Here is a 26,512-nt window from a genome sequence, read left to right as displayed (position 1 = left end):
GCTGATTCTGCGGGCCCTCCTAGAGTTTCTTTGGACACATTCAGTCCTTGGTCATCCTTGCACTCTCTGTTCCTCCTTCTTGCCATCCCCTTCCCCAGCCTTGTCATCATTTGCTGCCCCTGCTTGCCCCTCACACTTGACTTCAGAAGCTGCCTCCTCCGGGAGGCCCTCCTGGATCTGCCAGTCTCATTTACATTGGCAGCTCCAAGGCCTGCCCAGGCCAGTGTCTCTACCACCTCTACCTGAATCAGGTGGTGCTGGGAACTCCTGTTCCCTGTTCTCCACCAGACCACGGGTTTCTCAGAGTAAGCCCCCTTGGGCGCCTGGGTGGCTCAGCTGGTCAAGCGTCCGACTTCGGCTCAGGTTATGATTTGGCAGTTCATGAGTTCTAGCCCCATGTTGGCCTCTGTGCTGACAGCTCAGAGCCTGGAGCCTGCTTTGGATTCTGTGTCTCCCTCTATCTCTGTGCCCCGCGCCCCCCCCCCCCGCCTGCCCACTGTGTTCTGTCTCTTTCTGTCTCTCAAAAATAAATAAATGTAAAAAAACCTTTTAAGGGTAAGTCCCCTTGGAGATGCCTTGTTAAGTCAATAAACAGGTGTCAAGTGGAAATATGAATAAAAGACAGTCTTCTGGGTCAGTGTGGGTTCTGGATGAAGAACATGGAATTTCAGGCAGGACTGACCACATGCACGGGTGTCCAGAAAGCCCAAGACCCTCCGTCTGTGCTTCTTGGGGCCTGAATCCAGCCAGACAGGGTCCATCAGGGCAGAGATAAATCTGTGTCACTGAATACAGAAAAAGATGGGGCCTGAGCAGCCTCCGGGCTTATGCTCTATTCCTCTCCCTGGATCCCTCTCCAAGAGTCTCAATCTCCCTCAGTCCACGTCTGTGTGTCTGAGTCTGCCCCTCTCTGCTGGTCTCCTCCTGTATCCTTTTGCTTTCTCTCAATTTCTTTGTCTTTTTGACCCTCTGTCTATTTTCCTCCACCATCCACCCTCGGAGAATGGTTCCTCTCTGTCAGTCCTCAAAGACCTGTCCCTGCACCTGACCTGTGTCAACAGCAACCCCCCAACCAGGCTGAGCTGGGCCCGGGGCACCTGACCCTGTGCAACCCGAACGCGGGGGTGCTGGAGCTGCTCCGGGCACAGGAGGCAGATGAAGGGGAACACGCCTGCCGAGCTCAGAACGCGCTGGGCTCCCAGCACGCCTTCCCTAGCCTCTCTCTGAGGAGTGAGTGTCCAGGGGCTGCACAGTGGGCCCTAACCCCCCAATGCCATTTGGCTCACTGGTCCCTGAGCAGGCAGCCCCGGAGCCCTCTGTCCAGCTGCTGGGAGGCCAGGGCATGGCACGGGGTGAGGCTCAGGCACAGGGTGGCACATCCAGTGATGCCGAAGGGCCTGGAGCACCAACATCCAGAGACCGGCCGGGAGCAGAGGACACAGGGTTGCAGTCAAGCACACGAATCCACGAATCCATCCATCCTCCTCTCTGGTTCTCATGTGAGCACTGCCCCGGATGGGGCAGGGGGAGGGTGGGGACATGTGGCTGAGTCCCAGAACCAGTGCGGGAGGGACTGACCAGGTCAGAGGGCAGGGCAGGCGGGAGGCCGGCCAGGTGTGAGGATTCCACCGAGTGTCCGGGACAGGCTGTGCCTGCTGTGCTCATGGCCATCGTGGGGCCAGACCTGCGCTCTCCCACCCCAGTCGCCCTCCAGCCCCTTACCTGGGAGCAGGGGTGAGTCAGTTCACCCTGCATTCCCGTGATCAGAGTGAGATTCCTCAGGAAGGGGACAGCCAGGCCCACAGGGGGTGTGGAGGAGGCAGACATCATCCTCTGTTAATCCCTCCAGTGAGGGAGGTGGGCAGCCCACCACCCAACTTCCAACCATCGCCTCCTCCAGGATGGCCCCAGGATTGCGCCACTCAGCACGCCCAAAGTTGAGCTGCCACACTCCTCTTGAACCTTCGTCTCTGCTGGGATTCCCTCACATGGCCGACATGGCCCCATCACTAAGGCCAGAACTGGATGTGGCTGTCCACTGTGACCTCCCTCCCTTCTGCCTGATCCAGTACGTCACTCAGTCTCGTCCATCCTTCCTCCTACTCATCCTACTGCCCGTCTCCTCCCCATCCTGACCCTGCTTGTTCCTGTGGCCTCCTCTTTCCCCCGCACCTGTCCCCCCGCCCCCAACACCTGAGTCTCGGGACACCACTGTCATCCACTTCCTCCACAGTATGAAAACTCCTCTCTGCAGTCCAAACCAAGGAGCAAACAGGCTAGATTTGAAGAGCTGACATGACCTGTTTCCCACTGACCTCTCCCCCCATATCCCTACCTCTCCCTGCATCTTGCAATGTCTCCACACCCAGCGGGTTAGGGTTTTCACTCTCTGAGACTTTGCCTATGCTGTTCCTTCTCCTGAAATGCCGTTACCTCCCCATTCCTGCACCTCCAAGTCCTAATTATCTTCAGGATCAGTCTTAAATGCCCCTCACCTGTGTGCATGTGTGTGTGCGCGCGTGCGCGAGTGTATGTGTGCACACCTGTGTGCGGATGTGTGGTTCGGTTTTCAGTGGAAGAGCGATATTCAGTTATTTCCTCATACTTATTTTTAAAAAATAGCTGTTTCTTTTTTTTTTTAAAGCTTATTTATTTATTTCGAGAGAGAGGGAGAGAGCACAAGCAGGGTAGGGGCAGAGAGAAAGAGAGATAGAATCCCAAGCAGGCTCCACGCCATCAGCACAGAACTCGATGCAGGGCTCGAACTCACCAACTGTGAGATTACGACCTGAACCGAGATCAAGAGTCAGATGCTTACCCAGTTGCACCGCCCAGGGTCCCCACTCATAGACTTGTTCAGCAAGTATCGTTGAGCACCTACTATGTGCCGGCATTGTCACAGGTGCCGGGATACAACCGTGAATACAACTTAAAATTCTCTGTTTTCTAAAGGACTTGAATAGGGGCACCTGGGTGGCTCAGTCAGCTGAGCGTCTGACTTTGGCTCAGGTCATGATCTTGTCAGTCCCCTGTTCAAGCCTCACATTGGGCTCTGTGCTGACAGCTCAGAGCCTGGAGCCTGCTTCAAATTCTGTGTCTCCCTCTCTCTCTGTCCCTCCCCTGCTTGAACTCTGTCTGTTGCTCTCAAAAGTAAATAAACATTAAAAAAATTTCAAAGGAGGGGTGCCTGGGTGGCTCAGTCACTTAAGCGTCTGGCTTCGGCTCAAGTCATGATCTCACGGTTCGTGGGTTCGAGCCCTGCATCAGGCTCTGTGCTGACAGCTAGCTCAGAGCCTAGAGTCTGTCTTCAGATTATGTGTCTCCCTGTCTCTCTGACCCTCCCCTGCTCACGCTGTCTCTCTCACTTTCGAAAATAAATAAAACATTTAAAAATTTTTTTAAAAAACCACAAACTTTGTAAAAAAAAATTTAAAGGACTTGAATAGACACTTCGGCAAAGAAGATACACAAACCCCCAAGGAGCACAAGAAAGAAAATAACCAACATCATTAGTCACTAGTGAGATGCAAGTCTACACCCCAATGAAGCACAACTTCACATCCATTAAAACAGATGTTCTACTTAAAAAAGAAGAAAGAAGGCCACCAGTGTTGGTGAAGATGTGGACACATGGGAACTCACACACATTGCTTTCTGGAATGAAAAATGGTGCGGCTTTGTGGAAAACTCCCTTGGACTTTCCTTTAAGAGTTAAACACGGGCGCACCTGGGTGGCTCACTCAGTCAGCTGAGTGTCTGACTCCGGTCATGATCTCGCCCTTGTGAGATTCAGCCCCGCATCGGACGCCAAGCTGCCAGTGCCAAGCTTGCTTGGGGTTCTCTCTCTCTCTCCTTCTCTATCTGCCCCTCCTCCTCCCCTGTGTGTGTTTGTGTGTGTGTGTGTGTGTGTGTGTGTGTGTGTGTGTGTGTAATTAGTATTAGAATTACCATATGGACCAGTGGCTCCGCCTCTGGGTGCATATGCAGAATCGAGAGCAGGGGCCAAGAGGTATTTACACACCATGTGTGTAGTAGCATTATTCACGATAGCCAGAAGATCAAAAGCAACCCGAGCATTCCTCAACAGCTGAACAGATAAACAAAATGTGGCCTAACCCACCACGGAATATTATTCAGCCTTCAAGAGGGCAGAAACTCTGACCCATGCTGCCCCACGGATGAACCTTGAAGGTATTGTGCTAAGTTAAAAATGAACTGGTCCCTGGGGCGTCTGGGTGGCTCAGTAGGTTAGGCATCCAACTTCGGCTCAAGTCATGATGTCACAGTTTGTGAGTTCGACCCCTGCATCAGGCTCTGTGCTGACAGCTCAGAGCCTGGAGCCTGCTTCCGGTTCTGTGTCTCCTCTCTCTGACCCTTCCCCTGCTCACATTCTGTCTCTCTCTCTCTCTCTCTCAAAAATAAATAGGGGCGCCTGGGTGGCTCATTCGGTTAAGCATCCGACTTCGGCTCAGGTCAGATCTCACGTTCGTGGGTTCGAGCCCCGTGTCGGGCTCTGTGCTGACAGCTAGCTCAGAGCATGGAGCCTGTTTCAGATTCTGTGTCTCCTTCTCTCTCTGCCCCTCCCCCTCTCATGCTCTGTCTCTCTCTGTATCAAAAATAAATAAAGCATTAAAATAAATAAATAAATAAAGATTTTTAAAAAGTTTTAAGGAAAATGAGCCCTCCCAAAAAAGACAGACACTGTATGATTCCACTTATAAGAGGTCTCTAAAGTAGTCAAATTCCCAGAGACAGGAAGTCCAACAGTGGCTTTCGGGGCTGGGGGGAGGGGGGAACGGGGAGTGGTTCTTGAATGGGTATGGTGCAAGTTCACAACTCCACAAGAGTTGTTCTTGTCTACCACATGTCAAAAATAATCTGGTACTGGGGCACCTGGGGCACTCAGTCAGTTAAGGGTCCGACTTCGGCTCAGGTCATGATCTTGCAGTTTGTGAGTTCAAGCCCTGTGTGGGGCTCTGTGCTGACAGCTCAGAGCCTGGAGCCTGCTTCAGACTCTGTGTCTCCTCTCTCTCTGCCGCTCCCCCACTTGTGCTCTGTCTCTCTCTCTGTCTCTCAAAAATAAATAAAAACGTTAAAAAAAACTTTTTTTAATCCAAAAAATCCAGTACTTGGATTTTTAGAAAATAATCAGTAGGTCCAGCAGGACACACAGCAAAGTCGCAGGTGCCTGTGGATGAGGACCCTGTCACGGGATGGACCTGGTCAGGCTCATCTGTCCTGTTTCCAGGTCCCCCAGCGCACTTGTTCACTAAGCATTTGGGGAATCAATGAATGGCTCCTGCCTTCCCTTCCCCCAGGATCCCTTCTTTTCTTCTGCCCCGGACATTCACGGACCTAAAGATTCCTCCACCTTGCAGGACCGACCACTCGAGGGTCTAGATGAGGCTGTGACCCTCCAGTGTAGACGGGAGTTGACTAGCTCCCTGGTGTAGACAAGGTGCTCAGACAAGCACCTCAGATGGGAGGATCTTGGGAGACTCACAGCGCCCCAGGCCGCGCATGCTCCCAGAGGTCCTGGTCCAGGCTCTGGGGTTGGAGGGAGGAGTGGAGATCTGTGGGGGGGACACAGGGTTCTGCTCCTGGTCTCTCCTCCATGGGTGGGTCTCCCGGGTCTCCAGGCGGGAGTGTGGGGGTGACCGGCTCCTTGCAGAGAGGTAGTGAGCTCCGTGGCTGTTGTTCCTCTTTTGTGAAATTGTGCAGCCTCATGCTCCTCCCCAGCTTCCCGTGGGCCCCCCTCAGCCCCCCTGCCTCTGTCTTCCCTTCTCCTTCACCCGCAGGAGCCCAGACACCCTCCGGCTCTAGATGCTGCTCCTGCTGCTGCTGCTGTCCCTGCTGCCGGCCGCTGAGTGGGCCGGGGGGAGAGGGCCGGGGAGGGCTGCTCCTGACCCTCGATTCCCCACAGGGTCCCCGGCTCAGGACCGGAGATACTGGCTGGAGGTGCAGGAGTCGCTGGAGGTGCAGGAGGGCCTGTGCGCTTCTGTGCCCTGCAGTTTCCTCTATCCCCTGAATAACTGGAATGACTCTTTCCCTGTGCATGGCTACTGGTTCCGGGAAACGCCGTTTTTATTACGGAGTGGTCCGGTGGCCACAAACAAGCCGGGTCTAAAAGTGCAGCCGGAGGCCCAGGGCCGATTCCGCCTCCTTGGAAACCCCCGGGACTATGACTGTTCCCTGGACATCAGAGACGCACGGAGAAGTGACTCAGGGAAATACTTCTTTCGGGTGGAGAGAGGGTCTTTTGTGAAATACAATTTCCAGTGGAACCTGCTCTCTGTGAATGTGACAGGTAAGGAGCGGGGTCAAGGAGAGGACACGCACAGGTCCCGAGGGCCCCCAGGGCAGCCCCAGGAGGGGGCCCCCTGATGTCCATCCTGGCTGGGGAGGAAACGGCTGGCCTGAGGTAGAGGCTGCTTCTGGGGAACACTCAGAGCCTCTCTCTCTCCCCCTCAGCTCTGACCCAGACACCCAACATCCACATCCAGGGGCTCCTAGAACCTGGCCAGCCCAAGAACATTACCTGTAGCGTGCCCTGGGCCTGTAAGAGGGGGACGGCCCCCACCTTCTCCTGGATCGGGGACGCCCTCACCTCCCGGGGCCCCAGGACCCTCCTCTCGTCCATGATCACCCTCATCCCGAGGCCCCAGGACCATGGCACCAACCTCACCTGTCGAGTGACCTTCCCGGGAGCTAATGTGAGGGCAGAGACAAGCATCCGGCTCAATATGTCCTGTGAGTGCCAGGTCGGGACGCCAGGGTCCCTGAGGCAGTCGGTGCTGGTGGGAAAGGGGGAGGCAGGGCTTAGGTGGGACATTTGGGAAGTATTCTTGGAGGCACAGGTTCAGACGGAGAGAATCCCCGGCCCCGCCCACTCGTGACCACCTCATCATACAGCAGGGGACCGGCTATTTGTTCCGGCTCCAGACGTTCCACAGAACCTGACCATCCACATCTTCAGGGGAAATAGCACAGGTGAGAGAGACCAGGCACCACTGATGTCTCAGAGGTCAAATAAGGGAGCGCTGTGAAGGTCTGAAGGACGGATGCCCCATGGCTCCCCGTCCTCTCCCTGGTCCCATCCTCTGGCTGGACTCTCTAGAGTCACCGCGAGTCCTAGTCCACCGTTCGCTGTCACCATGGCTGCCTCCTCTCTCCTGACCTCCCTCCCCTCACTCCCATCATCCCATTTTCCTGATTCTCCGCCTCTCTTGAGACCATGACATCGCACTGTCCCACAAGGAGCCTTAAAATCCACTTCCTGTGGCCAGGCTTTGGGCCTGTGGCTGCTTCTGGCATGACCCCGTAGGTAAGCCTGTCCCCTGGTGCTTCCAGTCCTGCATCTGCCCTAAAGACCCTCACAGATGTCTGTCCGTCTGGAACGTCGTGAGCCCTGCCGCTGATGGGAGGTCCTTCCTGAACGACCTGAGTCCATATCCTGGAAGTCACTTTAGACACTTCTGAGCCTCACCCAACACTCCCTGTGACTCAATGAGTTTTGCAAACTCGACTTCCTGAAAATGTCACGGTGGCTCTCTTCCTCCAACCCCGGGGCAGCAGCCCCACCTCGGGCCTCCGCTCTCTCTCACCTGACCACCTGCGCCCTGGTCCAGCCTCCTCTGTCCAGTTGCACCCCCCCCCATCCAGCCCACTACAATTCCTGCCTAAATACGTTTCTCCAGGTCCCAGATTGGCCCCTGTTCCTCCCCTGCTCAGAACGTCCCCATGGCTCCCCGTGGCCTCGGAGAAAAGGCCGAGAGCATCACCTGTGTGTGAGCCTCCAAGTGTTTCCCTGCAAACGGCCAGACCTACGTGTGTCCACGCCCCTCCTCGGCATCACACAGAAGTCTACGTCCTGGGATGTCCTCTGCCAGGCCTAGATGTGGCCAACTCTCGCCCAGAGGTCCCTCCCTCCACCTGTCCTGGGATCACCGGGCGCCTCTCCCTCTCCCCACCTCCCCTGATGGGTCTTCGCCTTACTTGCCTTAGCTTGGAACACTTGTCTGAGAGGCACTATTTTCCACCTTTTGTGCCCGTGGACGGACGGAGGGAGAGAAGGGGCTCTCAGCCCTGCCCTTCTGACTCTCTGTCCCCTAGTCCCAGAGGCCGTGGGCAATGCCACCTCTCTGCGAGTCGAGGAGGGCCAGTCCCTGCGCCTGGTCTGTGACACCGACAGCCGCTTCCCCACCAGGCTGAGCTGGTCCCGGGGAAGCCTGACCCTGAGCCCTTCCCGGCCCTCGCATCCTGGTGTCATAGTGCTGCCCCAGCTGGTCTTGGGGGATGGAGGAGAATTCACCTGCCGAGCTCAGCACGCGTGGGGCTCCAGCCACGTCTCCCTGAACCTAATTGTGCAGGGTGAGTGTGTGCAGGAGCTGAGGCGGGGCTGTGGACTGGACTAAGGTGTGGACTTAAGGAAACTCACTCTCCTCCTCCTCCCCCAGGACTCTCCTGTTCTTGCCCCCACATCTCTGGAGAGCAGCAGAACACCTGGCCCCTGGTCCTCACCCTGCTCAGAGGGGCCCTCATGGGGGCTGGCTTCCTTCTCACCTATGGCCTCACCTGGCTCTACTATACCAGGTGAGAAGCCCTTTCTCAAGATGTCCCACATTTGGGGACACCTTGGGTGATGTCACACTCCTTGTTCCTCTCCAGAACAAACCCTCCATGAAACTAGTCCCTCATTTCAGACCTGCGTTTCCCACCAGGTTCAGAGGCTCCAGAGAGGATAAGGCTGCAGGTTGTAACTGAGCCCCCTTCCTCGCGGTGGTGCTCATGTCTGGTGGCTGAAATGGTATCCCGAGACTCGGCCTGGCACTGCTCTCCTGGAGCAAGACGCCCTGGAAGACGTGGCCTTGCCTCCTCTCCAGAACTAAAGTCTCTTCACCTCTGGTCCCGAAAAGCTTCCTGGTGGTTCTGCATCAATGGCAGGCGAGGGAGAGTGAGGGGACGGATAGATCTTTCTTATTATCGATTTGAATTACGTATCCCCTATGTAACATTTTCCTTCTGCGTGTTCCTCTTAATGTGGTTCAACCCCGTACCATATTGTCATAAATCTCGTAATGTTATTTTTTTAAAACAGCGAATTTTATGGGACGTCTAGGTGGCTCAGTCAGTTAAGCATCCGACTTCGGCTCAGATCATGATCTCCCTGTTCGTGGGTTCAGGCCCCGTGTCAGACTCGATGCTGACAGCTCAGAGCCTGGAGCCTATCTTTGGACTCTGTGTCTCCCTCTCTCTCTCTGACCGTCCCCTGCTCGCACTGTCCCTTTATCTCTCAAAAATAAATAAAACATTAAAAAATTTTTTAATAAATAAAAAATAAAACAGCGAACTTTAAAGAGACTTTTTCTATCTTTTTTGAAGTCTCCTTTCTTTTTTCTTTTCTTTTTTTATCCAAATTAATTAACATATAGCATAATTATAATTTCGGGAATAGAATTTAGTGATTCATCATCTACATAGAAGACCCAGTGCTCATTGCCACAAAGTGCTCTCCTTAATCTCTATCACCCATTTAACCCATCCCCCACCCAACACCCCGCCAGCAACCCTCAGTTGGTTCTCTGTATTTAAGAGTCTCTTAAGGTTTGTCTCCTTTTCTGCCTTTATCTTATTTTGGCTTCCCTTCCCCTATGTTCATCTGTTTTGTTCCTTTGATTCCACATATGAGTGAAATCATATGATATTTGTCTTTCTCTGACTTATTTCGCTTAGCATAATACCCTTTAGTTCCATCCACATTGCTGCAAGTGGAAAGATTTCATTCTTTTTTTTTTAAATTTTTTTTAATGTTTTATTTATTTTTGACACAGAGAGAGACAGAGCATGAGAGGGGGAGGGGCAGAGAGAGAAGGAGACGCAGAACTGGAAGCAGGCTCCAGGCTCTGAGCTGTCAGCACAGAGCCTGACGCGGGGCTCGAACCCACGAACGTGAGATCTGACCTGAGCCGAAGTCGGAGGCTAAACCGACTGAGCCACCCAGGCGCCCCGATTTCATTCTTTTAGATTGCTGAATAGTATCCGAATGCGTATATAAACCACGTCTTCTTTATCCATTCAGCAGTTGATGGACATTTGGGCTCTTTCCATACTTTGTCTATTGTCGACAGCGCTGCTATAAATATTGGGGTGCATGTGTCCCTTTGAAACAGCACACCCGTATCCCTTTGATAAATACCTACTAGTGCAAGTGCTGGGTTGTAGGGTAGTTCTATTTTCAGTTTTTTGAGGAATCTCCACACTGTGTTCCAGAGCGGCTGCACCAGTTTGCGTTCCCACCAGCAGTGCAAGATCCTCTCTCCCCACATCCTCGCCAACATCTGTTGTTGCCTGAGTTGTCAATGTCAGCCGTTCTGACCAGGGTGAGGTCATATGTCGTTGTGGTTTTAATTTGTAAATCCTTGATGATGAGCGATGTTGAACGTTTCTTCACGTGTCTGTTGGCCATCTAAATGTCTTCTTCAGAGAAGTGTCCATTCATGTCTTTTGTCCATTTCTTCACTGGATTATTTGTTTTTTGGGTATTGAGTTTGATAAATTCTCTATAGGTTTTGGATACTAACCCTTTATCTGATATGTCATTTGCAAATATCTTCTCCCATTCCATCAACTGCATTTTAGTTTTGTTGATTGTTTCCTTTACGGTGCAGAAGTTATTTTATCTTGATGAGGTCCCAGTAGTTCACTTTTGCTTTTGTTTCCCTTGCCTCCAGAGACATGTTGAGTAAGAAGTTGATGTGGCTGAGGTCAAAGAGGTTTCTGCCTGGTTTCTCCTCTAGGATTTTGATGGCTTCCTGTTTTACATTTAGGTTTTCCATACATTTTGAGTTTATTTTCGTGTATGATGTAAGAAAGTGGTTTAGGTTCTTTTTTTTTTTTAATTGCATGTCACTTTCCAGTTCTCTCAGCACAATTTGCTGAAGAGACTGTCTTTATTCCTGGATGTTCTTTCCTGCTTTGTCAAAGATGAGTTGGCCATACATTTGTCCATTTCTGGATTCTCTGTTATGTTCCATTGACCTGAGTGTCTGTTTTTGTGCCAGTACCATCCTGTCTTGATGACAGCTTTGTAATACAGCTTGAAGTCCGGGACTGTGATGCTTCCAGCTTTGATTTTGTTTTTCAGGATTGCTTTGGCTATTTGGGGTCTTTTCTGGCTCCATACAAATTTTCGGATTGTTTGTTCTAGTTCTGTGAAGAATGCTGGTCTTATTTTGATACGGATGCATTGAATATGTAGACTGCTTTGGGTGGTATCGCCATTTTAACAATATTTCTTCTTCCAATCCAGGAGCATGGAATATTTTTCCACTTTTTTGTGTCTTCTTCGATTTCTTTCATAAGCTTTCTATAGTTTTCAGTGTATAGATTTTTCACCATTTCAGTTAGGTTTATTCTTAGCTATTTTATGGTTTTTATTTATTTATTTTAAAGATTTTTATTTTTTTTAAGTCATCTCTAGACCCAACTCACAACCCCAAGATTAAGAGTTACTCGCTCTGCTGACTGAGGCAGCCAGGTGTCCCCTAATCTGTGAACTTTTAATAACTGTTTTATTGAGTATACATATAACTCACATAACATAAAATTAATGCATTGTAAGTGTACATTTCAATGACTTTTTAGTAAATTTATAGAGTTGTGTAATCACCATCACACATTTTTATTAGCTAAAGAGGACCCTGGTGCCCATTTGTAATCAATGCCACTCCTTTCACAGCTCCCGGAACTCATTGATCTGCTTTCAGTCTCTAAGGAAGTATTTTTATGAATATTTCATATACATTGAATCACATAATATAAAGTCTATTGTGCCTGATATCTTGCACCCAACATTAGGTTTTTGAGGTCCAAACATGTTAGAGCACACGCCAGTAGTTAATGACATTTTATTCGCAATATTATTACGTCATATGAATATACACCACATTTCATGTATGCATTCACCAATTGATGGACATTCCAATCATTCCCAGTTTGGGCTTTTAGGAAGGAAGTTGCCGGTTCCACTCCCCTCCCTATTCTAGTTCAGGGCGATAGAAACTCCATTCCAGGGAAATGAAGCATGAACACAAGGCTCCCTCTCCTGAAGCTCTGAAATTGAAGGCTGTGAGACCCTGCCAGGAAAGCGCAGGCCGTCCCACTTCCCGTCCTCTGCCACCTACGTGTTGAAGAGGCTAAACTGCAAGTGAGCACAGTTGAGGAGTTAGGGGCTTTCCAAGTGGGCCCCTATCCACGGGGCAGAGGCTCTAACTCTGAATGCTGGTATTGATAGGGAAGGGCATGATGATGAATAGTATTTTCTAGAATGACAGAAATGTTTAAGACCTCGATAAGGGTTTTAGTTACATGACTGTATGGCAGCTCACCACGTGATGTCTCTGAGCTCCCGGGTGTGTGTGTGTGTGTGTGTGTGTGTGTGTGTGTGTGTATCTTAGTTCAGGAAGCTATAATAAGGCACTATACACACTGGGTAGCTTAGGAACAACAGAAATCTATTTCTCACAGTTCTGAAGGCTGAGAAATCCAAGCCCAAGACACCAACATATCCGGAGTCTGGTGAGAGCACACGTTTGGTTCATGGAGGGATTTTCACCGTGCCGTCACATGGCGGAAAGGGCAAGGGTGCCATCTAGAGTCTGTTTTATAGGGGCACACAAATCTCTCCAGGAAACTCCACCCCCCCAGCCTAATCGCCTCACAAAGGCCCCACCTCCAAATACCACCGCGCTGGGGATTAGGGCCCGGCACATGAATGTGGGGGCGGGGGGAGACACCACATTCAGTCTGCAGCAAAGACCAGGGTTACATTTGGTAACTATTCCTGCAGTCATTCATGTTACTCTGTATTAGGGGAGGGGGGGCTGCTGTGCCGTCATTTTATAGCTTAGACCATGTCCTTGTCTGTGTTAAGACAGGACCGTGGAGTATTCTGGTCCTTAGCTGGTTCCATCCCAGTCACAGAGTGGACTCTTCGGGTGTGAAATCCCGTGAGATTATTTATTTGTTTATTTAATGTTTGTTTATTTTTGAGAGGGGGGGGTGAGGGGAGGGACAGAGAAGGAGAGAGGCACAGAATCTGAACCAGGTTCCACGCCCTGAGCTGTCAGCACACAGCCAACAGGGGCGTGAGCTCGTAAACCTGGAGATCATGACTTGAGCCAAAGTCAGACACTTAACCGACTGAGCCCCCCAGGGGCCCGTGATCATTTATATTTAATAGAACACCAGAGCCTGACTGTGAATGCCAGCAGGGTCCACTTTACTCCTCATTAAAGGGGGGGAAAGTGAAAATAATAGAGTAAAAACGATGGGAAGCTGGAGAAATAAATGGGGATCATATCACCGACAGTCTTGGCTCTTCACGTGAAGAGTTGGCATTTCCCTTTGGAAAACGGTTACTTCACACTGAGGGTCAAAACACATGCCAGTAGGGGCATCTGGGCGGCTCAGTCAGTTAAGCGTCTGGCTTCGGCTCAGGCCATGATCTCACAGTCTGTGGGTTCGAGTCCCGCATGGGGCTCTGTGCTGACAGCTCAGAGCCTGGAGTCTGGTTCAGGTTCTGTGTCTCCCTCTCTCTCTGCCCCTCCCCTGCTTGCTTTCTCTGTCTCTCAAAGTAAAATAATAAAGACATAAAAAAAAAAAAACCCTCATGCCAGTGAGTAGCAATTATGTCTGATAATAAAATACTGAACCTGCAGAATTTTTTTCCTCAGCATCTTGCTTTTTAATATGCCATCTTGGCTTGAAGAGAAAAGGGTGAAGGCCCAGCTGAGGCCACCTGTGTGTTACGTTACACAACCCCAACCTGGACAGTGGGACCTGAGTAACCCCGCATGCTATAGACTGTGTCCCCCAAAATCTGCTTGTTCAAACCTGACTCCCGATGTGAGCATAGTAGGAGGGGGTGCCTTTAGATTAGGTCCTCAGGGTGGTGCTCTGGTGGACGGGACCAGTGCCCAGCGTTCTAGAAAATGGTCATCCGTGAACCAGGAAGTGTGCCATCTCTAGACGCGGAATCTTCCAGGGCCTGGATCTTGGGTTCCCAGCCTCCAGGACTGTGAGAAGTGAGTGTTCCTTCCTCACCCCACCCGGTCTGTGACCGCTCTGTTACGGCAGCTGGACGAAGACCATCGGAATGTGTTTTCTTACGCAGCCACCGCACGGTAAGTGTGCCCAGGGTGGGACTCCGTTTGAGAACGAAGTATTTTACTTTTTTATTTATTTTTTATTTTTTTTAATGTTTTATTTATTTTTAATACAGAAAGAGACAGAGCATGAGAGGGGGAGGGGCAGAGAGAGAAGGAGACACAGAACTGGAAGCAGGCTCCAGGCTCTGAGCTAGCGGTCAGCACAGAGCCTGACGCGAGGCTCGAACCCACGAACGTGAGATCTGACCTGAGCCGAAGCCGGAGGCTTAACCGACTAAGCCACCCAGGCGCCCCGAGAACGAAGTATTTTAAATTTGGAGGGGCGGGGCACCTGGGCAGCTCAGTCGGTGGAGCTTCTGACTCCTGACTTGCGCTCAGGTTACGCTCTCTTGGCTCATGAGATCGAGCCCTGAGTTGGGCTCTGCGTTGACAATGTAGAGCCTGCTTGCGAGTCTCTCTCTCTCTCTCTCTCTGCTCCTCCCTCACTTGCTCTCTGTCTTTCAAAATAAACAAAAATAAACTTTAAATAAATGGGCGGGGGGGTTAGGGGCACCTGTGCGGCTCAGTCAACTGAGTGTCTGATTTCAGCTCAGGTCAGGATCTCATGGTTTGACGCAGGTTTGAGCCCCATGTTGGGCTTTGGTTTGACAGCAGGGATCTAGCTTGGGATTCTCTCTCTCCCTCTCTCTGCCCGTACCCCGCTCTCCCTCTCACTCTTTCAAAAATAAATAAACACTAAATAATAAAATAAAATAAATGGGCGGGGGGAGGAAGGAGGTGGTTCTAGTGACTGCTTTAATAGGCTCTCCCTGGCAGAGACTCGGTCTATTACGGTGCATAATTTCACTGAGAACAGCCTTTTGGGAAGAGCCCCGTGGGCAAATGTGTGCAGCACCAGAGAAATAGTCCCCGGAGGGCCGCAGTTCTCCAAGGACCACAACCACACAGACCCTGGAGCCTGGGGCTCCGGAGGGGTGAGTCAATGCCGCGGGGACGGAGCGCCCCCTGGGGACCAGCTGCAGAACTGCGGCAGAGACCACCAGAGCAGCTGGGACAGGTCGTGTGCAGGACAAGCAACAGGAAGAGGCTGGTGTGTGTGTCGTTGGGGGCGGGGGTGAGGGGTGTCTAGGATGCCCCCTTCCCCTGATAAAGGCTCCTCACCACCCTCAGGGCCTCCAGTACAGCCAGACCTGGACTCTTCATCCTGCACTGGGATCCTTCCCTACATCCTGCCCACGCATCGCTCGGGTCCTCAGGTCCACACCCCTGCATCCTCCTGGGGCAGAATCCTGAACTAACTACCTCTCTCTCTCCCTTCCCCAACCTCTCCCGATCCATTAACCCCCACCCACCCATCTCTGTCTCCCTCCTGCCATCTACCTTTGATACCACTGCCTGCTCTGCAGCACAATCAGGGTAAGCCTGTGTTAGGACCCAGGCCTCCCTCCTTCCCTCTCCCTCCTCCCTGTGGGAGGCCCCTCCTCTGTGAGCTCCATCTGTGATATCCCCGGACAACAGGCTCCCTGGGAGAAGGGACGACCCTGGCTCTCTCCCCCGAGAAAGCCCAGGTTGGGCAGTGGGGACCCGGGTCAGAGTGCAGAAGAAGGTGGGTATGAGGGGCTGGATTGTGCCCCCCCTGCCCCATTCATATGCTGCAGACTTAACCCCCGTACCTGCAAATGTGACCGTATTTGGAGATACGGCCTTTAGACAGGTAATTCAGTTAAAGTGAGGTCATAGAGCAAGCTCAAATCCAGTAGGCTGGTGTCCTTCTTCTTCTTCTTTTTTAATGTTTATTTATCTATTTTGAGAGAGAGTGCAAGCAGGGGAGAGGCAGAGAGAGAGGGAGAGAGCATCCCAACCAGGCTCCGTGCTGCCAGCCCAGAGACCGACTTGGGGGTTGAGCTCACAAACTGGGAGATAGATCATGACCTGAGCCGAGATCAGGAGTCGGATGCTCAACTGGCTGAGCCACCCGGGCGCCCCTAGGACTGGTGTCCTTGTACGGAGAGACCGGGACACAGGCACACAGAGATGGTCTTGTGAGAACTCAGCAGGAAGATGATGGCGATGCTCCAGGGGGAGAGGCCTGGGAAGAAAGTAACCTGATCTGGGGCGCCTGGGGGGCTCAGGTGGTTGAGCGTCTGACTTCAGCTCAGGTGATGATCTCCCAGTTCGTGGGTTCGAGCCCCGTGTTGGGCTCTGTGCCATCAGCTGGATCCTGGAGGCTGCTTTGGATTCTGTGTCTCCCTCTCTCTCTGCCCCTCCCCTGCTCGCACTCTGTCTCTCTTCCTCTCAAAAATAAACATTAAAAAATAATAAAATAAGAATTAAAAAAAGAAGGCAGCCTGTTCTTCCAACCCTACCCGACGCACCGGCAGGGGGTGGTGGCGAGGGGGAGCAGTTATGAGCACTTCAGTGCTTTCCTGTTTCTCAGAGGCTTCATTTACCAAACCGGGTCCCCTTGAGGATTTGCCTGCGTCCTCAGGAGGCCACGTGGCCCCTGCACACACCAGGTCCGTGTCTGCGGCTCACTGTGGGTGAAGGTGTTCCTATCACAGCAGGTGTTGCCAGAAAGTGCGTCCAATCTTAGGGCAGAAGAAGGGGAGCCTGAGAGGTAGACTAAGGTCTTGGGGGGTGAGTGCTTCTGGTGGGCCTGGGGGGCAGAAAGCAGGGAGCCCTCGCGGTGAGGAGGAAGGGGGGAGACTGACATGAGCCTGGGGCTGCCAGATTTAGCAAATAAAACCACAAGGTGCCCCGTTAAAATTTGCATTTCAGATATGAACACGGAATAATTTTAGTACAAGAATGTTCCATTGCGATATTTGGGACTTCTAAAAAAAAAAAAAGAATCATTCACTGCTTCACTGAAAGTCGACTTTAAGGGCGCCTGGGTGGCTCAGTCTGGCTTCAGCTAGGGTCATGGTCTTATGGTTTGTGATTTCGAGCCTCTCATGGGATCTCTGCCGTCAGCACAGAGCCTGCTTCGGATCCTCGGTCCCCCTCTCTCTCTGCCCCTCCCCTGCGCTCTCTCAAAAATAAATGAACATGTAAGAAACCTTAAAAGAAAATAAGAGGGGCACCTGGGTGGCTCAGTCGGTTAAGCCTCCGACGTCGGTTAAGCCTCCGACTTCGGCTCAGGTCAGATCTCACGTTCGTGGGTTCGAGCCCCGCGTCGGGCTCTGTGCTGGCAGCTAGCTCAGAGCCTGGAGCCTGCTTCCAGTTCTGTGTCTCTCTCTGCCCCTCCCCCCTCATGTTCTGTCTCTCTCTGTATCAAAAATAAATAAAAACATAAAAAAAAAAGAAAATAAGAAAGTCAACTTTAGCTGGACGTTCTGACGTTTAACTGGCAAGCCCAGTCAGCCCCCAAGCCCCAGCGCCAGCCCCCCAAACCCACCTCTGCACTGCCCACCTTCCCCAGGGGCCCCCTCCGAAGAAGGGTTCACTGTACACTTTCACTTCTGCTTCTGCACCTAGAACCCAGGGGGAGAGCCCCTACCCTGCACCCACCCAGGACCCATGGCCTCACCCACCTTCCACTCCCTCCCCGCCAGAGGGGACCCCCAAAGGGGCCAGCTCTGCCATCCCAAGCACCAGGCGGCCTCCTCCTCCGCACCCAGGAAAGATTCAGAGTCCCAGCAGGTGAGGTGGAGGTGGGGAGCGAGTGGGGGTGGGGCTCAGGACGGGGAACGGGTTCACACACCACACACACCAGTCACCTGGCCTGGGGTTCAGCTTCCGCAGCTGGTAGTTCCCCTTCTGGGGAACAAGCCCGTCTGAGGGCAGGTCCAAGTGCGTCCTCCGGCAGACATGGCCCTGTCACTGCTGATGGCCGTGCTGTGGGGCGGTAAGTGGCCGCGGGGCCGGAAGAGGCCTGGGTGGGGACTCGGGCTGGGCCTGCAGCGTGAGGCCTCTGTCTCCTTCAGGGTCTCAGGCTCAGAGCCTAGGATTCTCCCTGCGAGTGCAGAGGGAGGTGACAGTGCAGGAGGGCCTCTGTGTGCATGTGCCCTGCACCCTGTTCTACCCCCCGCACGGCTGGACGGAGGACACACCCGCCCTCGGCTACTGGTTCCTGGCCGGGACAGACACGACCACCGGAAGGCCAGTGGCCACAAACAAGCAGGATCGAGAAGTGCAAGCCAGGTCCCAGGGCCGGTTCCAGCTCACTGGGGATCCCAGGAACTACAGCTGCTCCCTGCTGATCAGAGACGTCCGGGCAGAGGACAAGGGACAGTACATCTTTCGGGTGGAGAGAGGCGGTTATGTGCGATATAATTTTCAGGAAAGCCCACTCAATCTGAAAGTGACAGGTATGGACCGGGCTCCAGCAGGACTGGGCAGGGACGGGGGTGGGGGCGGGGGTGGGGATGGGGACTCTCCTCCTCCCTGCCACTCCCCACCCCCACACGCTGTGAGGAGCAGACCAGGGGTCCTGCCCACCCCGCAGCACCCCCATCCGGGGCTTGGATCATGCCCTCTCTTTGCCCCAGCCCTGACACAGAAGCCAGATGTCTACGTCCCAGAGACCCTGGATTCAGGACGCCAGGCGACCCTCATCTGTGTGTTTAACTGGGCCTTTGAGGAATGTCCAGCCCCTACATTCTCCTGGATGGGGGCCGCCGTCACCCCACAAGAGCCCGGACCAAAATCCTCCTACTTCTCGGTGCTTTCTCTCACACCGAGACCCCGGGACCACGGCACCCAACTCACCTGCCGAGTAGACTTCTCCAGAAAGGGCGTGAGCGCAGAGACAACTGTTCAACTTAATGTCACCTGTGAGTCTGGTGGTCAGGGCATCAGGGTGCACAGACGGGCACGGCGGGGTGTGGCCGGTGGGGCATCCAGATGGGCAGGTGTGGAGTCCCACGCGCTGCCTCAGCCCTGGGAGGGGCTTGGGGATGCCTTCTGCTCCCCCCCGCCACAGGCATCTCTGACGCCGATTTGTCACCTGCGTCTTGAGGATATCACACTTTCTTTTCCCCAAGGGGGTTCCCTCTGACTGCGAGGAACCCCACGTTCCTCCCCTGAGCCAGCTCTCAATCTTTTGCAGATGCCCCCAAAGACCTAGTTATCAGCGTTTCCCGAGCCCGGGTGTCAGGTTGGTACTGAGGGACTGGCGACTAGGAAGGCGGGGTTGGTCCTCTGCGGAGTGTGGAGGGTCAGGGAGACAGAGGTCAAGGGAGACTCTGCTCCTCCCTGCAGCCTCTCTCTCTCTCTCTCTCTCTCTCTCTCTCTCTCTCTCTCTCTCCCCGTCTCTGCTTCTGTCTCTGCAGCCCCGCAGCCTCAGGGAAACAGTCCGTATCTGGAAGCCCAGAAAGGCCAGTTCCTGCAGCTGCTCTGTGCTGCCGAGAGCCAGCCCCCTGCCACCCTGAGCTGGGCCCTGGAGGACAGAATCCTCTCTTGGTCCCACCCCTGGAGCCCGAGGCCCCTGGCCCTGCTGCTGCCCGGGGTGAGGCCTGGGGATTCAGGCCGCTACACCTGCCGAGCGGAGAACAGGCTTGGCTCCCAGAACCGCACGCTGAATCTCTCTGTGCAGTGTGAGTGCCACCAGCAGGGGCTGGGGCTGGGGACAGGGCCCCAGAGCTCTAAAGGGACCTGGCACCCCAGGCCTAGGGGGCTAACAATTCTGATTCCCACTCCAATGTGGGCTTTCCACCCACACCACCAAGCAATTCTCTGATGCCAGCTGGGCCTTCTACAATTCAGCTCGGTTGAGCACTGTCCACCTGGGGGTCGTGTCACATCCCACAGGTGAAGGCTCAGTCCCACAAGGTTCCCCACCCCGGGCCCCCCACTTCAGAGGCCAGTCACAAGCCAAGTCGGCCAACTGGCTGTAGATCGGAGTTTCCCATGACCTCCCCCCACCCCCCCCCCCGCCTTGAATTCAATTGATTTGAGAAAATGGGGCCCAGAACTCAGAGGAGCATTGCACTTACTGGGCCAGGAGTTATTGTAAAAGGATATCACAGCAGATGGAAGAGATGGGGAGCGGGCAAGGCCACTGCCCGTGTACGTCCATGTGTTCACCCATCCGGAAGCTCTTCGAACCCCATCCTGTTGGGTTTTTAATGGAGGCTTCAGAGGCGCGGCTGACGAAAGCCTTGGCCACTGTCGCCCAATTAGCCCGCAGTCCATCTCTCTTCCCTGAAAGTCAGGGCGGGGATGGAAAGTCCCAAAGCTTCAGTCACGGAGGTTGGTTCCCTGGCCACCAGCACCCCCCTCCCCCCAGGGGCTTTCCACACATCACTGACATCAGCCCAGGTGTGGTTTGAAAGGGGTCTGTCATGAATATCGAGACACCTTTATCGCTCTGGTCATTTAGAAAATTCCGAGGGCTTGAGGAGCTCTGTGTGCCAGGAATGGGACAGAGACCCAATATATATGTGTGTATATTTCTTAATTTTTTGCATTTATTTCTTTCTTTTGAGAGAGAGAGAGAGAGTGTATGTGTGTGAGAGAGAGAGAGAGAGAGAGCACGCAGCACAGAGCTCAAAGTGGGGCTCGAACTCACAAACCGTGAGATCGCGACCTGAGCCTAAACCAAGAGTCAGACGCTTAACTGACTGAGCCACCCAGGTGCCCTTGTATATTTATTACAAATCAGAAGCATAGAGACCAGCCTTTCTTACCTGTCTGTTCCCTTGGGCCACTCGGTGGAGAATCAGTCACTGGGTGATTCCATGCCCAGCCGCCCTGCGCTCTTTGTCTCGTCCGGGAGGGAAGCCCCCAGCCTGTCCAGAGCCCGCACCCTGTCTCTGTTTCAGATGCCCCAGAGAACCTGAGAGTGATGGCCCTAGAAGCAAACAGGACAGGTAGGAAGGGGAACAGAGGAACTGGGGGCGTCGGGTGCAGTAGGGCCTCGTGCCCTCAGCTGAGCCTCTGATTCACCTCTTCCTTCCCCTAGTCCTGGAAAACCTTGGGAACTACAAGTCCCTCCCAGTCCTAGAGGGCCAAAGCTTGCGTCTGCTCTGTGTCGCCCACAGCAACCCCCCAGCCCGGCTGAGCTGGGCCCTGGGGGGACAGACTCTGAGCCCCTCCCAGCCCGCAGACCCCAGCATCCTGGAGCTGCCTCAGATACAAACGGAGCATGAAGGAGTCCTCACCTGCCAAGCTCAGAATTCGCTGGGCTCCCAGAACATCTCCCTGTATCTCTCTGTGGTCTGTGAGTGTGGGGACCCCCGGGGGTGGGTGGGGGGACGCCCGAGGCCTGGGGAGCGGAGGCGCCGCTGACCTTGCCCCCCCCCCGCCCCCCGCAGACCCGCCTCGGCTGCTCAGCCCCTCCTGCTCCTGGGAGGGCGAGGGGCTGCGCTGCACCTGCTCCTCCCGAGCGAGGCCAGCCCCCACCCTGCGCTGGCGGCTGGGGGAGGGGCTGCTGGAGGGGAACCACAGCAACGCCTCCTTGACCGTCAACTCCAGCTCCGCGGGGCCCTGGGCCAACAGCTCCTTGAACCTCACTGGGCCGCTGGGCTCTGACCTCAGACTCAGCTGCGAGGCCCGGAATGTGCACGGGGCCCAGAGCGCCGCCGTCCTGGTGCTGCTGCCAGGTCTGGGGGCCAGCTGGAGGCCCCCCACGAGCGGAGGCTGAGGGGGGCAAGGGCAGGGTCCTGTGGTTGGAACAGGAGCTGGGAAGGTGCAAGGGGCACCTGTGGCTGGGAATGCAGAGGGAAATCCAAACGGGAAGACCTGTGGCCTGGGCCTGGGTGCAGAAGGGTTTCTGAGACTGGGGTAGAAGGGGTTGCAGATAAAATCCCTGGAACCTGAGTGCCCGGTGGCAGGTGGGCATGAGGCCCCACGTTAACGGGGGAGGCTCAGAGTGGCTGGCTGTTTCCTTGTGCAGATAAGAAGGAACTCCTCTCAAAGGCATTCTATAACGGAACATTTCTGGGCATGGGCATCTTGACACTCCTTTTCCTCTGCCTCATCCTGGTCATGTGAGTTAGGAGCCGGAGCGATGGGGTGTGGGATCGGGGCTGGGGGCCCCGGAGGTGCCAGGGCGCATATGCAGGCCGCTTGTTTCCCCAGCAGGAAGGCTCTGAGGAAGAAACAGACCCCGACAGGGACTCCAGCCCAGGCAGGGACCCCTCCGAAGCCCAGGCCCACGCGGAGAAGCACGATCTTGGACTACATCAACGTGGTCCCCAATCCTGGTCCCCCGGTGAGTGGCTCAGGTGCTGCCTCTACTTTCCCCGCTCAGACTCCGACCCTCGCCGCTCCCATGCCCTGTGCCAACCCTTTTCTCAAGGGACAGCAAGGTGGAAAAGATATGGGTGTTGGATTCAAGTCCTGTGAGACCTTGACCGAATCACTGGCTTTCTCTGAGTCTCTGTTCCTTCCTCTGCTTCCTCTGAGAGTCAGTTTGAGGATGAGAACACATCGTGCCCTTGCTCAAAATGCAGCTGCTCGCCCTTTCTTACCACCTCGATGATGTTACTAATTCTAACTAATGACATAATAATTCTTTTTTTTTTTTAATTGGAAGTTTATTTCTGGGACTCCTTTACCAGAATTTTATTTTTATTTATTTATTTATTTTTTTTAATGTTTTATTTATTTTTGATACAGAGAGAGACAGAGCATGAGAGGGGAAGGGGCAGAGAGAGGAGACACAGAACTGGAAGCAGGCTCCAGGCTCTGAGCTAGCTGTCAGCACAGAGCCTGACGCAGGGCTTGAACCCACGAACGTGAGATCTGACCTGAGCCGAAGTCGGAGGCTTAACCGACTGAGCCACCCAGGCGCCCCATGACATAATAATTCTTAATATCATCAAGAGTCAGTGTATTTAGTGATTAAGAGCAGGGCTCTGCGGTCAGCTTGTCTGGGTGCAATCTTGGTTTTATTGCTGTGTGTTCTTGGACAAGTCTCTTAACTTCTCTGTGCCTTCATTTAAAATGGGGGAAATAGTAGTACCTATTACCTAGGATCATTGCTTTTTCCCCCCACCTGGGATCATTCTAAGTATTCAATATGCTCATTGTACCTGTAAAACAATTAGAATAGTAGCCAACACCTAAGTGTTCTAGAAATGCTGGATATTTTCAGGAGAGAACATTTTTTAAAAAAATTTTGAAGTTTACTTATTTATTTTGAGAGAGAGCAGCCATGCACATGCACACAATTGCGGGAGGGGCAGAGAGAGAGGGAGGTGGACTTCCAAGCAGGCTCCATGCTGTCAGCACAGAGCCCAATGCAGACCTCAAACCCACCAACCGTGAGGTCACAACCTGAGCGGAAATCAAGTGGGCTACCCAGGCGCCTGCAGGAGAGAATACTTATATACTGATGACTCCAAAACTCACAGCTCTCCAACTCAGCCTTGAACTTTAGACTCCTATCCAACGGTCCTGGCAGCTCCGTTTGGATGTCTAACAGAGGTCCTGGACTTAGCCCGTCTGAGACGGAACTCAGGACTAACTCCACTGCTTAGGCGTCTCCTCCACGCGGCCCATCTCAGCAAAGAGCACCACACCCACCCAGCTGCCCAAGCCGAAAGCCTTTGGGCCGTCTTCCACTCCTCTCTCCTCTACCACCCCATGACGAAGCCATTAGCAAGTCCCTCCAAAACACACCCAGACCAGTCTCCCCACCTCTGCCACTTCCTGTGTGTGCCCCCCCTCCCGGCTTCCGCTCTCGCCAACCCCCCATCCCCCACCCCTACTCTCTTTCTCTCTGCATGGTATCCTTTAAAAACCCAAAGTGGGGCGCCTGGGTGGCTCAGTCAGTTAAGCATCCGACTCTTGATTTCAGCCAGTCATGATCTCACAGTTTGTGAGTTCAAAGCCCCGAGTCAGGCTCTGTACTGACAGTGCGGAGCCTGCCTGGGCTTCTCGCTCTCCCTCTATCTGCCCCTCCTCTGCTCTCTCTCTCTCATAATAAATAAATTTTTAAAAAAAGGTACAACGAACTCCCATGGAATACTACTCAGCCTGCCAAAGGTACAAATGATTGAAAGACGCTACTGGCTGGAAAAAACCTTAGAGACAAAAAAACAAAGAAGGAAAAAAGCCAATCTCAAATGGCCACATACGCACGACTCGTTTATCACACCCTGCAAACGATAAACCTGTAGAGACGGAGGACAGAGGAGTAGTGGTCAGGGTTAGGGGCAGGAGGATGATGAGGACTGGAGAGGAACAGCAAGCGGGGTGAGCCTTGGTCCGTTGTCCTGACTGTGGTGTCGCTGCTTGAGTCCGCCAGTGTGTGCCCCAGCGGCCATAGCAAAGGACCGCAGATGGAGTGGCTTAACCCACAGACCTTATTCATTGTTTGTTCCGGTCCCGGGATATAATCTTAGTTCCTTAATTAGTGCCTGGTGCATGGTAATCTCTCAAGTATTTGTGGAAGGGTGGAAGGAAGGAAGGAAGGAAGTGGAAGGAGGAAGAGAGGGAGGGAGGAAGGAAGGGAGGGAGGAGGGGAGAGAGGAGGGGAGAGAGAAAGGAGGGGAGAGAGGAGGAAGGGAGGCAGGGGAGGGAGGGAAGAATAGAAGGAAAAAAGGGGTGAGGGGGGAGGCAAGAGGGAAGGAGTGAAGGAAGGAGGGAAGAGAGGGAAGGAAGAAAGAAGGAAGGGAGGAAGCAGGGGAGGGAGGAAGGAGAGAAGGAAGAATAGAAAGAAGGAAGGAAGGGGGAAGGGAAGGAGAGAAGGAACAATAGAAAGGAAGAATGAGGATGCTTCTTTCTTCCCCCAGGCTCGGAATCGGAAAGCCACACCAAGCAGCCCTTCCCAGGCCTCCCCTCCAGGCGCTCCCTCCGGGGAATGTAAGAAAAACCAGAAAGAGCGACAGGCTGCTCCCCACACTTGTCCAGGACCCAGATCATTCACGCAAGTCTCAGAATCCCAGAATCACCAAGAGGAGCTCCATTACGCTGCCCTCACCTTCTCAGGCCCCAGACCGTGGCAGACCCGGGAGTCCAAGGATACCGGCACGGAGTATGAGGACATCAGGTTCCACTGACGGTCTCCCAGCTGCGGGGCTGGGACCCGGGCTAGGCGGGATGGAGAGGGTGAGGAGCACCGGCATCCTCTCTCTCTCTCTGTCTGCCCCTCTCGGCCTTTAAACGGAATTAACCTATCATCTTTGTGGGGTCAGCCAGCTAACTTCACAGGCCAAGCTTGACCCGCTGCCTAATTTTGATCCAAGAGTGTTTTCCACATTTTAAATGGTTGTGGGGAGGGGCACCCAGCCGGCTCAGACGGTAGAGCTTACAATCCTTGATCTCAGGGGTCGTGAGTTTGAGCCCCACGTTGGGTGTACAGATTAGTAAAATAATACTAACAAACAAACTTAAAAAAATAAATGGTTGGGACAGGGGAATCGAAAGAAGAAAATTGTTTCTTGGTAGGTGGAAAGGATATGAAATTCACATTGCAGTGTCCATAAATAAAGTTTTATTGGATCACAGACAGTCACGACCATTCTTTTCTGTGGGACTCTGGCTGATGTCAGGCAGAGTCGAGTCCAAGACATTTGCCGTCTGGGCGTCTGCAGGAAGGGTTTGCAGAATCTTCACCTAAAGTAAACTCAGCCACTTATTTTTACAGCAGAGGAACAGAAGCGGATGTTCAGAGTGAGTTCAAGAGCAGCCACATAAATATCTAGCTGGGCGACAGGACAGGAAGTCCCTGGGGGGCAAGGACACCGCGTGGAGACTGGGTGCGAACACTCCGTGCAACCCACGAGTCTAAGGAAGAGCGAACGCAGGGAGCAGGAACGTTCTCAAAATGGAATAAAAAGCAAAGCTCGCAGTGAGCTCTCTCCTGCAGCTGAAGAGAGAAGGCTGCTCTGCTTCTCCGAGGGAAGCACGTCCCCTCCTCCTGCCCCGGACTCACAGTCCTCACCGCTTCATAGAAAGCTCTCTTGGGGGATGGTTGCTACTCGCCAGGCAGAACATCGAGGAGCCCAGAAGAGATGTCGGTCTTTGCATTAAAAAAAAAAAAAAAAAGCTTGGGGTGCCGGGGGGCTCAGCTGTTGAGCCTCTGACTCTTGATTTCAGCTCAAGTCACGATCTCGAAGTTCACAGTTCGAGCCTCGCGTCTGGCTCTGGGCTGGCGGTTCCGAGCCGGCTTGGGATTCTCTCTCTCCCTCCCTCTGCCCCTCCCCCACTCACTATCAAAATAAACGAATAAACTTAAACTAAATAAAGAAATAGAAAAATTAAAAGGTTGGGACGCTTGAGTGGCTCAGTCGGTTGAGCTTCCCACTCTTGGTTTTGGCTCAGGTCATGATCTCCCGGGTGGTGGGTTTGAGCCCAGCTCGGGGCTCTTTGGCGACAGCATGGAGCCTCCTTGGGATTCTCTCTGCCCTCTTCCAAGGCTCGCGCCCTCTCTCTCTTTCTCTTTCACTCTCAGA

General features: G+C 53.4%; 2 protein-coding genes and 1 long non-coding RNA gene across 15 annotated transcripts; 2 read left to right on the top strand and 1 right to left on the bottom strand.

Annotated features, from left to right (window-relative positions):
• Positions 1 to 5,752: 5,752 nt before the first annotated feature.
• LOC115281061 (sialic acid-binding Ig-like lectin 14) lies at positions 5,753 to 9,055 on the top strand. Of its 8 annotated transcripts, none has more exons than XM_029926327.1 (7): positions 5,756 to 6,307; positions 6,472 to 6,750; positions 6,916 to 6,990; positions 7,698 to 7,918; positions 8,207 to 8,370; positions 8,457 to 8,592; positions 8,721 to 9,055. In XM_029926327.1, the coding sequence occupies exons 1-7, from the start codon at positions 5,824 to 5,826 to the stop codon at positions 8,742 to 8,744; spliced, it is 1,383 nt and encodes a 460-aa protein (XP_029782187.1). In that variant the 5' UTR covers positions 5,756 to 5,823; the 3' UTR covers positions 8,745 to 9,055. The 8 variants fall into 8 exon arrangements, with proteins under 8 accessions (XP_029782193.1, XP_029782187.1, XP_029782188.1 ...); XM_029926325.1 differs by having other exon boundaries at positions 5,757 to 6,307; positions 6,913 to 6,990; XM_029926329.1 differs by lacking the exon at positions 6,916 to 6,990 and having other exon boundaries at positions 5,758 to 6,307.
• An 8,341-nt stretch (positions 9,056 to 17,396) lies between these two features.
• LOC115280613 lies at positions 17,397 to 20,914 on the bottom strand. 3 transcript variants are annotated; one of them, XR_003903856.1, is made up of 5 exons: positions 20,798 to 20,914; positions 20,105 to 20,222; positions 18,879 to 19,122; positions 17,888 to 18,123; positions 17,397 to 17,436 (listed from the first exon to the last, which is right to left on the bottom strand). It is a non-coding gene; the product is annotated as an uncharacterized LOC115280613 (long non-coding RNA). The 3 variants fall into 3 exon arrangements; XR_003903855.1 differs by lacking the exon at positions 20,798 to 20,914 and having other exon boundaries at positions 20,105 to 20,287; XR_003903854.1 differs by lacking the exons at positions 20,105 to 20,222; positions 20,798 to 20,914 and having other exon boundaries at positions 18,879 to 20,004.
• On the top strand, positions 17,864 to 26,121 carry SIGLEC10 (sialic acid binding Ig like lectin 10). 4 transcript variants are annotated; one of them, XM_029925616.1, is made up of 12 exons: positions 17,864 to 18,015; positions 18,095 to 18,478; positions 18,659 to 18,943; positions 19,219 to 19,266; positions 19,442 to 19,705; positions 20,933 to 20,980; positions 21,073 to 21,330; positions 21,425 to 21,712; positions 22,006 to 22,099; positions 22,191 to 22,323; positions 24,851 to 25,166; positions 25,705 to 26,121. In XM_029925616.1, exons 1-11 carry the CDS (start codon positions 17,979 to 17,981, stop codon positions 25,115 to 25,117), a joined length of 2,106 nt encoding a protein of 701 aa, XP_029781476.1. In that variant the 5' UTR covers positions 17,864 to 17,978; the 3' UTR covers positions 25,118 to 25,166; positions 25,705 to 26,121. The 4 variants fall into 4 exon arrangements, with proteins under 4 accessions (XP_029781476.1, XP_029781475.1, XP_029781477.1 ...); XM_029925615.1 differs by lacking the exon at positions 25,705 to 26,121 and having other exon boundaries at positions 24,851 to 25,568; XM_029925617.1 differs by lacking the exon at positions 25,705 to 26,121 and having other exon boundaries at positions 17,865 to 18,015; positions 22,194 to 22,323; positions 24,851 to 25,568.
• The last annotated feature ends 391 nt before the right edge of the window (positions 26,122 to 26,512 follow it).

This window comes from Suricata suricatta, chromosome 16 (assembly GCF_006229205.1).
Source record: "Suricata suricatta isolate VVHF042 chromosome 16, meerkat_22Aug2017_6uvM2_HiC, whole genome shotgun sequence".
In the NCBI taxonomy this organism is placed as follows: Eukaryota; Metazoa; Chordata; class Mammalia; order Carnivora; family Herpestidae; genus Suricata; species Suricata suricatta.
Note: the sequence above shows the minus strand (reverse complement) of the source record. Positions and strands in the feature narration are given on the sequence as shown.